Source organism: Mus musculus, chromosome 13, assembly GCF_000001635.26.
Source record: "Mus musculus strain C57BL/6J chromosome 13, GRCm38.p6 C57BL/6J".
NCBI classification, from domain to species: domain Eukaryota; kingdom Metazoa; phylum Chordata; class Mammalia; order Rodentia; family Muridae; genus Mus; species Mus musculus.
Window position 1 is genome coordinate 111,709,504 of NC_000079.6, and position 12,013 is coordinate 111,721,516.

Genomic DNA, 12,013 nt, shown 5'->3' on the forward strand with positions numbered 1-12,013 from the left:
GTCTTTAACCCTGGTTGTCTTAGGCCTGGAACTCATTGAGATCCACCTGCTGGCGTTAAAGGCGTATGCCACCATACCTGGCTTGTCATGAGATTTGAAAGCATTTTAGTATTGTTTGTCAAGACTCTCTTAAAAGATACCTGTTTCTTAAAATGTTCTTAGACCATGTCTGTTAGCAGCACTTTTTATTGGTTGTTTTTCCTCTCCCTCTTGTTTTCTTAGGCATTATACGAACTTCTCAAGTGTAACCACAATATAAAAGAAGCAATTGAAAGGTACTGCTGTAATGGAAAGGCATCTCAAGGTGAGAAACAACTGAAAACCGGAGAAATAATGAGGGGTGTTCATCTGAGGTTCAGGATAGGTGGTGTGGTGGGCAGGACCGAGCAGGCTGTGCTATGACAAAAGTTCGTTGTCATAGCACTTACTTCCTTTGTCCTGTTACTGGTAGTAGTTACAGGACAAAGCAGACCTCACAAGTGACAGTAGAGCGAAAGTAATTTAAGAAGAATGATTTTATAATTTGACTGAAAAATGTTGGGAATATTTTGGTTTTATGTAAGTCAGAAAATAAAAGGGAGATTTAGGCTTAATGGGGAAGAAAGGAGGGCTGGCAAGATGGCTCAGCAGGTAAAGGCACTTGGCTGCCAGGCCTGAGGACCCGAGTTTACATTAATGAAAGGAGAGGAGCCAGCTCCAGCAACGTTGCTGTCTGACCTCTACACACGGACACACAAGCACAGAGATAGGTGATGAGAAAAGGAGAAGGGGTGCAGTGTGTTCCATGAGGTTTATTGGAGGAAGTGTAGGCTTGGTGGTCATGTATGTAATAATCGTTTTTTATAGAGCTTATCGTCTGTTGGTCATCAGCGTTAAGGAACGTGGCTTTATATAAATGGATATCATGTACTCTCGCCACAATTAAGTGTATGTAGAATGAAAATAGTACTTAGTGACGTTGGAAAATGTAAAAGCTGGAATAGTGTATTTACATTTGTAGGTTGAGACACTTGCCTTGTAGAAGACACTTCCTTGGAAGGATTATTTTAAACTGTCAACTTCCAGTCTCTAGACCAGATTTTCCTGAATTCAAAATGTTTCATTTTCTCTTGTCTACTGCTTGTAATGGCTTTGAGGATCTGGTCCCCAGTATCAGTGAGTGAGGTAACTCAGAGATGACCAATCTCTGAGCCTTGGATGTAGCCTTGTGAAGGTTTTCTTGCCCTAACTAGAGTTCATTTCTCAACGTCAGTGGCTGCTGGAAAATTGATGGGATTTAGTTTTGTCATAGCACAGCCTGCTCGGTCCTGTCTCAGCACTCACATACCGACTTTAAATAAATATGGATGGATTATTCTTATAGTCTGGAATTAAAGAACTTACTTTTTACGTTAAACCAAAATAGAACCTTTCCTTTTATTCCAGTCATTTTTTCTAATCTTCTTGTGACTAGAGCAACAGTTTAATTGGTAAGGAGCCAGTGCAGATCTCCAGAACACATGGGCAAAGCTGTGCTGGTGTGCACCAGTGACTGTGTAAGCCAGCCGGGAGGCAGGCACACGCCTTGGCTCTCACTTACCATCGAGCCTTGCCTAGTCAGCTAACCCCAGGTTAGGGTAGGGAGAAAACCCGGCTCAATAAAACAGGGTAGCTATGTCCTGAGGACACAGTCATGATCTGAGTCTTCATGCATTTGTGTACGTGTAACTGTTCACATTCACACACAGACACACACAAGAAGAAAACAAAAAAATTTAATACATTAAATCCTTGTTACACAGTGTAGAGAACAAAAAGTATGTTTTTTGTTTTCTTGTGTTTTAAGATTTACTATTTCAATTGTGTAGGTGTCTGTGTTTATGTACACGTAAGCAGTGGTGCGAACAGGCTAGAAGAGAGGGGAGCCAGAGTGACAGGTTGTGGTGAAATGCTTGATGTGGGTAGGAGGAGTGGAGCTCAGGTCCTCTAGAACAGTACACAGTCAACTACTGAGCCCTCTCTTCATCCAGGAAAGTGTGAGTGTGTGCGTGTATGTGTGTGTGGTGTGTGTGAGTGCGTGCGTGCGTGTGTGTGTGTGATGTATCTAAAGCACCCTGCAGTCTGAGTGTGTGTGTGGAGTGAGTCTGAAGGGAAATCCAGGATGCACATGGCAGAGTCCCGAGCTCTTTTCTTCTCTCTGTAGAAGGAATGACAGCATGGACGGAAGAGGAGTGCCGAAGCTTTGAACATGCACTGATGCTTCATGGAAAAGATTTTCATCTCATTCAGAAAGATAAGGTGAGCTGGTGGAGAGATTGCTCACTACAGTAATTACAACCGTTACAATCAGTGCCTTATAATAGCATAAATGAATGAGGAATAGCCTGAATGTTTAATGCTAACTGAAAGGTAATCCGAGAATGTCCACCCCAGACAGTGAGAAAGTCAAAACTGTTATTAAAACTGAGTGACTGCAGAGACTGCGTAGGAAGATGGGAGAGGGCTTTACACTATAAAGGAGTCAGCCGTGAGTCGGATAGAAAGTCTAGACTGAGGATAACAATGACATACATAGCAAGCAGACTGCCCACATTCAGCAAGGATCCCGTTCCAGCCTGGGACACCGACAGGGAGGCTGTGCACACGTGTGTGTGTGTGAGCAAGTGTGCGGGAAGTCCATGCCCTAGCTCAGTGTCGGCAGGAACTTACAGACTTACGATACAAGGGCTAGATGTGTGTGTCTGGTTTGAGTTTGTTTGTTCTCACTCTTCTTCCTCCACTGAACTGCCTGACTCCTTGGTCAAGATCAGTGCTCACATTTCTGGGCTCCATTCTTTCTTTAGTAATGTGCTGGCCTTCTCTACCCAAACAGCCCTGTATCAGACTGTCTTTGCTCTCCCTGCCCCTGCCCCTGTCCCTATTCCTCTCCCTTTTCTTTGAGACAGGGTCTCACTATATAGCCCTGGTTAGCCTGGAATTCACTATGTGGACCAAGCTGACTTCAAACTCTCCTGAGTGCTGGAATTAAAGCCCATACCCTACTCACACTGTTGGCAGTACAGTGTTAAATAGTCTTGTTCTTTTTAAAAGCTTTTGTGTTCCATATAGAATTAACTATCAGTGTCCACAGAGTAGCCTGCTGGAGTTTTATTGGGAATATACTGAATGAATCATTAGTCTTCTTATCCAGGAACATAGATTATACATTTATTTAATGTCTTCATTAAGTGTTTCATATAGTTTTACTCAGATCTAGTTGAAGGTACTGATGTAAGTATTTTCAGTTTTAAATTTCAGGTCATTATTTGTACATAGGGAAGTAATAGGTGTTTCTGAGTTGTTACTGTTTTTTTCTATGTATATGCATATATATTTACTTATTTAAAGCTAATGCCTCACTTGTGTAGTCTAGGCTGGCCAGGCAGGCCTACTGTAACCCAGGCAGGCCTCACAGGTCCTGCCTCAGCCTTCCCTGCTCAGATTATAGGTGTAACTACTATGCCTGGGGGTAGTTGGTTAATCTTCATGGTTAAGCCTCAATCCTGAGACCTTGTTAAAATTACCTTTTTACCTTTTTCAGGCCTCACATGCCACTCATCCCAGCTCTCTGCATTTTGAAACAGGGTCACACTAAGTTTCCTGGACTAATCCTGAATTTTGAAGCCAGGCAGGCCTTGAGTGTAGGATCCTGTTTCTGGGGCTCACCCCTTTCCGTTTCTATTCTGTTGATTCTCTGGAGTGTTTGTACAGCTTCTGTGACTTCTGAGGCATGATAGTTCTTCTCTTCCTCTCCATTCTCTGTGCCTTTTCTTGTCTCTGCATTACATACTCCTTCATTACTGTTGGAAATTTCATGCTTTTTGTATGTTAAACCAATAGTCTACTGTTTTCTAAACGGTAAGCTAAAGCTTTCAGTGCGAATAGGTTAAATATGTTCAAAGATGTCTGACTTATGAAATTTACTCTTAATCTACTTGCTCCATAAACAGTCCCCCCACTTACCATGCACTATTTAAGGCACCTGGGATACACAGCAGTGGATAAGACAGAAGAGGTCTGTGGCTGCAGGAAGCCTATATTCTTTATGAAGACTTAGAGTTAATGGTGTTTATTGAAAGTTATACTGCATTTCATGGTTTCAAAAGTGTCTCCATTAGTGTCTTTAGGTCACAGCTTACTGTGGAATCAGGATAGAGACTGAAATGTCTGTATTGGGGCACTGATAAGTCAGAAGAATGGGTTAATTGAATAAAGCTAAAGAAGTCTGTATAGTCAGACACTGACTTATGGCTGTTAAGTGTTTTGGAGGACTGTAGTTTGGGTATAGAGCCAACTATTTGATTTACAAAAGTTAGTTGCTAAGCCCATTGGAGATAAGAGCCAAACACAAGGAGCAGAAAAGCCCTGCATCTGTTAATGAATGGTCTTTCCCTGCGGAGCTGGAGGGTGCTGGGTCTCGGGACTCCCCGAGCCCTTAGATACTGTGGTGAGGCTGTTTTTGTCTCCTCAGTTTACCTGCTCATCATTGGACAAATAGTTGGTCCCAAGGAAAACCATTCAGAGACCTGTCTTTGGACGTTGGTTAGTTCCAACAGCTGTCAGTCACAATGAGAATTCCGTCACGATTGTTTGAGGAGTTTTTAAGTAAACATGCAACATTGCGGATATGCATTTGGAAATCTGCTCATTAGAGACCTGTCACTAATACTTGCTAAAGACGGTGTTGGGAGCATCAGTTTGTCTGCCTGTCTTTACTAGGTGAGGTCTAGAACGGTTGCCGAGTGCGTAGCCTTCTACTACATGTGGAAGAAATCAGAACGCTATGATTACTTTGCTCAACAGACAAAATTTGGAAAGAAACGCTATAACCATCACCCTGGTGTTACGTAAGTATAGTCTTTGACTTGAGTGACTGCCATGTTTACCTGTGATGCCCAGTTAAGATTATGGTGCTTTCTTCAGGGACTACATGGATCGTCTCGTAGATGAGACAGAGTCTCTGGGTGGTACCGTCAGTTCTTCAGCCTTAACTTGTAACCGGCCTGAGCCCGTTCCTGATCAGCCGCTGAACATTCTCAGCTCCTTCACTGCCAGTGACCTGACAGGTAAGACGAGGCTGCGTGCACAGCCTGCTGCAGGCTGCATTCTGTTGTTGCAGAGCAGTGACCTCTCACTTAAACTCCTTTCCGTTCTTTTTCTAGCTTTAACCAACAGTGTAGCAACTGTCTGCAACCCCACCGCTGTGAATTGTCTGGATGACAGCTTTCCTCCGCTGGCCAACACGCCTCGTGGACACGTCAATCATGTGCCTGTCGTAACGGAAGAGTTACTCACCCTGCCCAGCAATGGTGAAAGTGATTGTTTTAATTTATTTGAGACTGGATTTTATCACTCAGAGTTAAACCCCATGTGCAGCGAAGAATCCGAAAGACCAGCAAAGAGATTGAAGATGGGCATTGCTGTCCCCGAATCCTTTATGAATGAGGTTTCTGTAAACAACCTGGGTGTAGACTTTGAAAACCATACACATCACATCACCAGTGCCAAAATGGCTGTCTCTGTAGCTGACTTTGGCAGTTTGTCTGCCAACGAGACAAACGGATTCATCAATGCCCATAGTCTGCATCAGCACCAGCACGCCGCCCTTCATTCAGAGTGATGGGAACGGGAAGCCCAGAGACAATGGGTATGCAGTACCAGTAAACTGAAGGGGAGCTATCAGGTTTGCATAGTCTTTCACTGGAAGTTTGAACCTTTTTCACTATGACATCAGTGATGTCAGTATGTATAGAACTATATCTTGATTTATCAAGAGTATTTTCATTTTTCAATCCATAAATGTGGAAATGAACTATGATCCGCAGAGTTGGGAACTAAGATGGAGCTCTGTGGTGCAGCTTTAAGCTCTGCTTCTCCTCATCCCTTAGTACCTCTTCCACGGCCTCCTTTTTTTCTGTTCCCGCCGCCCTCATCCCAGATTTAAAACCTGTAGACAGAGGCCACCAGCTCAAACCAGCACAGATGTTCAGAACTGATGTGGCCTCTTTTCATGTCAGCTCCTTTTGCCGTAACGGATGCAGTGGGATCAATGTTTACAGGTACCAACCCCGATCCCTGTTCAATGTAGCATTATTATTATTTTTTTTTGTTTTCTTTATTAATAAAAGCAGGGGTAGGTTTCTTTAAACTGCACAAACATGCAAGGATTTTTTTTAAAAACAGAAACTTCTCTCATGTTATTCAACTAGAGCACTTCAGTTTACAAAACAGCAAGACCATCTGTCTGGAAGCCGGCGCGAGGAGCTGTGTGCAAATGAAGGAGACACTTGCTTGGATCCTGTTTCAAAATTCCAGACCAGGGCTACCTTACACAGAATTGGTCATTGTACTGCCGGGGGACTTCTGTGTAAACTTTTTTTTTTCTTTCTTTCTTTTTTTTTTTTTTTTTTTACAAAAAAATTGGCATTTGAAGATGTGGTATTCATATGGGGTTTTGTCCACCATTGTCAAGATTGTAATATTAAAAATCATACTGGTCACTGGTAATTTAGTTTGTTCCGAGGCAATTGACTTGCAAGGCACAGTCTACAAAGCCCAGGAAGTTGCCACAGTGGTTTACATTTTGGGACACCTTGTTTGGAGCACTGCAGTTCAAAGTGTTAATATACTTAGACTTCTAGATGGTATACATAACGCAGACCCTTGAAGCTACTTTGTTTAGCTCAAATAGTTGGAAAGAAAACTGTGAGTTTCTGTCTGAAGTAGAATGGTACGTTACCACTTTTAAGTTTTAAAACGTGACAGATGTTCACGTGCATCTCAGACGTGATTTCACTTTTATTCCAAACATGAGTAAGAAGCCATTGTCATAGCTTTGACCATTTTTGCTTTATTAGACATGCTCCTTTTAAGTTTTCAGGTGAGTCAAACTCTACAACACAGTGTTAGGATATAAGCTTTACTTTTACAGTTAAAACAATTACTTTTTGCACCGTCTTAATTAAATATTTTGATTTTTTTTTTTATTTTCCTAGTTGTGTTGCTGTTTATAAGTGTGAGTCGCTTCAAGGTCGTGCTGAAGAGTAGGTAGGAGGTAGTGGTCCTAGTGACTGGACGGGAGGGTATTTATTGCACAAACTGTGAACTGCAATGACATCCTTGCTTTTGGATGGTGTGTATTGTTTTCCTTTGCAGCATTTTAATGAAGATTGCTTTGAAGTGTTTACGCAGTAGCACATTAAGTATAAAATTTAGTTTAGCACAGAGGACAAAGGGTAGTTAAATTAATAACTTAAAATCAGTCTTTAACTTATACATCTAAAATTGAGTATTCCTGTATGCACACAGTAAACAATGGGTAGCCTGGGCTCCATGTTGCTTTCTAATACTCTCCAAGTGGTTAGCTAGCTTTTTATTGCTGTGCTGTGCTAAACTTTGAACCTTGGTTTTTTCGTTCCCTTCAGTAGACTTTCTTTAATGTAGGAGGATACCGGGCATGTTCTTGCATTGTTAAAACTATATTTTTCACTCTGGGTTTACCGTGGCTGGTCTGTATAAATGATTTATACAAAGATAACTGAATGCTAATACCAGTTGCACTTACATGAAAATGCCCATTCTCTTTGGCTGGCACAGTTTATCTATGCATCGCTGGGGTCTTGATGTAAGATGGAAACAGTGTTTCTCATCTAGAGTTTTGATTATCAGCAAGTTGAATGGACACTTTAGTTATTTAAATAGAGTTTTGACCAAAATCCAGAAAAATGATATGAGAGAAATAAATTCCAGCTAGTTTAACAGATTTTTAAATGCTAACTGGATTTTAGCCTCTTAGAGAGTGCTACCTAGCTGGTAACGTTTACTTTTAATTCCTTGTTAAAATGAGGCAATAATTTGCAAGATTTTTGTATATATGTGTACAGTAAATTCTTCATATCTTTTTAGACCTAATTCAATATTTTCTGACTGCTCCTGTCATGTATGATACATTTTTGTGCATGCCTGATGTGACATTCATAAATTGTACCACTATGACTTTATCCATGTAAAATAGCTATTTATTGAATTTCTTCCAACAGCTGGACTTATTTTTTTGTCTCCATTTGAACATCTTAACAGAGAATTTGTTACTGTTTATTAAAAGAATTGAGTTTGAAAGCATAAAAAATCTGCTTTGCAATCGTATGAAGAAAAACAATGCCTTTATTATCACGTGTTAATAAGCACAATTCTTATAGCAAACGGTGATGAATTCTTTGTTTCTTTCATTTGCCGCAATATTTTCATATGAACAAACCAAAAATCCATGGTGAGCAGTGGCGGTGTCGGCTGGCCCATCCTGTGTGTCCAGGGCACTCGGAGGATGTGGACGTTGACGAGTGTGACCTGGTGCTGTGACTGGAGCAATACTTTACTTTCGTCACGTGTGCTTCGCCGTGCTATGCCGGCCTTTTAATGTTTAGTTTTCCTCTTGTCATGGTCAACTGCTGAATTTACTTGAAGGATGTAGAATACTATTTAAAAAAAAAAAAACACAAAAAACCTAAAGTCTGTACAATTAGGTCAAAGAATTGTGCAATCGCTTCCTTTTTAATTTTTAAAATTGAAGGTCACAAATATTTGCGATCAGACCTAATAGAGTAGTAGCGCTATTTAATTTAACCAAAGTCTAGTAAATACTTCAACGTTGAATGTAAGCTAACAACCCGACCACCAAGGAGATTGTCTGCCCAGAGTTTCAAAGCACATTGTCTACGAATGGAAATTGAAATAATTTATAAAATATTGACATTACTATGTTTTTTAAAAAGTTCCTAATTTTTTCACTAAAAGGAGGGAAACTATTAGTTTTATTGTTAAATATGGTAGATATTAATATTCCTCTTAGATGACCAGTGATTGCAATTGTCCCAGTTTGAACTAAGTACCCTGTGAGTATGAGGAACTAGTGACAATCAGAACAAGTTTTAGTATCCAGTGTTCAAGAGGAAGTTGCTATTGTTGCATTGATTTTAATATTTGTACATAAACACTGATTTTTTGAGCATTATTTTGTATTTGTTGTACTTTAATACCTGGTGTACAGTTCCAGAAATAAAAATCTGGGAATCTGTTTTCCTGGGTCGTGTGACTATTTACCAAAAAGTTTAAAACCAGTCTTTTTTTTTTTTTTTTTTGTCTTTCAAGATAGGGTTTCTCTGTGTAGTCCTGGCTGCCCTGGAACTCACTCTGTAGACCAGGCTGCCTCTGCCTCCCAAGTGCTGGGATTAAAGGTGTGCACCATCATGCCCGGCTTAAAACCAGTCTTAAACTCTGATATGTAGCTATTCAGCTTGAGAGACTTACATAATTCGTCTTAAATCCCCTCTACCAGGTTTTGATCTATAATCATTCTAACAATTCCCAAAGTTCCTCACTCAGCTCAGCAGGCAGTTACTGAATTATGTGTCCAAGCAATCCTCAGCAACTGTCTCGGGAATACGAGTAGACATCAGGACTGGGCAGGCTGGTGTCTGTGATCGATTACTCTTTTATTTATAATTTTCATAATCCCATTGCCTCTAGTCATTCCTTTCCCAAGCCTTGATTTTATTTTATCTTTTCCTAACTGGAGATCTTCGTTTAAATCCCAGCATTCTGGCTTCCCATTTTAATGCACACGATAATTTTTAAACTGCACACGATAGTCAGTTTTTAAAAAGCAAGATAAGAGTAAAAATGTTCATCCTTTGGCTCCCCTTGCTTGTCTAGAACCACATCCCTCCATTCCCAAACATGCCTTCCCGTGACATGTCTGTGTGGGCACAAACACAGGAGCCCGACTCCACAGCCTGGTGTGAGAGCCTTGTTACACTCCAGGCTTTGAGGGAGGGAGAAGTGGGGAACAGAAATGTCTCTGACAGCTAGGACATTACATTCCTGGAGGACTTCCTCATGTCTGTTCCTAGCTGCACTATAACATGAGTCTTGAGGTCTTTGGTGCTGTAGAGAAAATGGGGTGTGAACCAGGACTCTCAGGTGGGAACGGCGCCTAGGGCTGCATCAGTCAAGCCTCAGCAAGAGGACAGGCTGAGAAGAGAGGATCTGAAGTGTGAAGGAATTCTAAGGATGTGTCAAGACATTACTTTTAAAAAGTACCCTTGGTCAGAGTTGGTGGCACACACCTTTAAGCCCAGCACCTGGAAGGCAGAGGCCGAAGGATCTCTTGAGACTCAGTTTGAGACCAGACGTAGTTCCAGGAGAGCCAGGACACCCTCACCACAGAAACAGGAGAGGAACAGGTGTTCCTGCCGCCAACTTTGTCCTTCAGGATCCCCACACTAAAATAACCTCTTTCACTCATCTTTACCCTCCCCCGTTTCCCATGTTCAAGTGGGTAGGGTGAAGAGGATAACCTCTATCCGGTTGGAACAAGGAAAAACCTGCCGTGAAGAAAGCCAATCCACTTGGCGATATAGTCTGTAAAGGGCAGAAGTGGGAAGAGAGCCAGTTTAAATCACAATAGAGGAGGCAAACAAAGCTAGTGAGGTCGCTGTGACAGTGGTCAAAATCTGATCCTGCAGTTCCCCTAAGGATGGGAGGAGGGCTAAGTAAACGTCACCCTACCCGAGCATGAGTCGGGTGGATGGATCAAAGGAACCATAACAGTAAAACTCTGGGACCGAGGGCAGCTGGGCTGGTTTCATAGTTCACCACTTAAGTATAATCATTTTGTCAGCCCTAGGCTGGCATCTCTGCAGAAAGCTGAGCCCGCAGAAGATGGGTGGTGTGAGCTACGGGTGTTCCCAGTCCAGTGGGTGGAGAAAGGTTAGGAGCGTTGTCAACAGACGTTTCTGCCACCAGGCCTGTCCTTTAGTACTATCCCCTCGCTAAAGCAATCCCTACAGCCCTCTCAACGCTCTGGTCCCCAAGTGAACAGAGGAAGGGGGACGATGAATCCATGAACACTTCTAAATGACAACGATGCCAATTTACTCGTGGCAACACCAAAGACAATTGCTGGGGCTGGAGAGAGAGCTCAGAGCATTTTGTGGCTCGTCAAGGCTCAGTTTCTCGCACCCATGCCAGGCACACTGGGTGACACACCTGCTCCAAAGTCAGCAGACCCTCTTCTGGTCTCCAGCAGGAACTTGCACACACAGAGATAAAATCTAAAACAATCGCTAATGCTTGGTTAAAATGCACAGACAACTTTATAAAAGAAAACACGAGGGCTGGCAAGATGGCTCTGACTGCTCTGCCAGAGGTCCTGAGTTCAATTCCCAGCAACCAAATGGCTTGCAACCATCTGTAACAATTCTGGTGTATCTGAAGATAGCTATAGTGTACTCATACATTAAGTAAATAAAATTAAAAAAACCATGAAATGACAAATTTAGTTTTAATAAATGTATGAAGACCAATTAAAAATTGGAATTGTATTATAAATTTGAAATTGAAATGAAGCAAATTTCATTTACCTTGAAATTGGGGCACATATATAACATCAACAAACATAAAAAAAAAATACTCTGGTTAAGTCTTAAAAACATTTGCTCTTAGGAACTCAAAGAAGTGACCAGCAAACAAAACCCCTGAATATTTGTAGTGAGCACAATAGCTACTTAGAAAATCTGGCTTTAAAAAAACAAAAACAAACAAACAAACAAAAAAACCAGCCAATTCTGGAAGCCTGGAGTCTCCACCATACCAAACAAGTGCTCTGTCATGGAGCCACCTCCGGTCCATCGACTTTTACCAAAAAGAAAAAGGTGCTCCTAGGCCAGGCGTGGTGGTGGCACATGCCTTTAATCCCAGCACTCGGGAGGCAGAGGCAGGCGGATTTCTGAGTTCAAGACCAGCCTGGTCTACAAAGTGAGCTCCAGGACAGCCAGGGCTACACAGAGAAACCCTGTCTCAAAAAGAAAAAAGGTGCTCCAAATTCTATAAAGACTTTTCTTAGAAATTTTATTTTTCAAGTAGTGTATGCAGGAGACCGGACATGTTGGTGTAAAAGGCTGACCTTTGTCACAACTGCAGGAAATGTTTGGGAAAT

General features: G+C 41.7%; 1 protein-coding gene across 7 annotated transcripts in view; it reads left to right on the forward strand.

The window, feature by feature from the left end:
- The window catches only part of Mier3 (MIER family member 3), a 32,524-nt gene extending 23,431 nt beyond the window's left edge, over positions 1-9,093 (forward strand). For 3 of the 7 annotated variants that reach the window (XM_030247238.1, XM_006517616.2, XM_006517617.1), the window contains 5 exons: positions 223-304; positions 2,186-2,277; positions 4,738-4,865; positions 4,942-5,084; positions 5,181-9,093. In XM_030247238.1, coding sequence (XP_030103098.1) covers positions 223-304; positions 2,186-2,277; positions 4,738-4,865; positions 4,942-5,084; positions 5,181-5,638 — 903 coding nt within the window. In that variant the 3' untranslated portion in view covers positions 5,639-9,093. Of the gene's footprint in view, positions 1-222; positions 305-2,182; positions 2,278-4,737; positions 4,866-4,941; positions 5,085-5,180 lie in introns of all 7 variants that reach the window. The other 4 variants (XM_006517618.3, XM_006517615.2, XR_382733.2 and 1 more) reach the window with 3 other exon arrangements.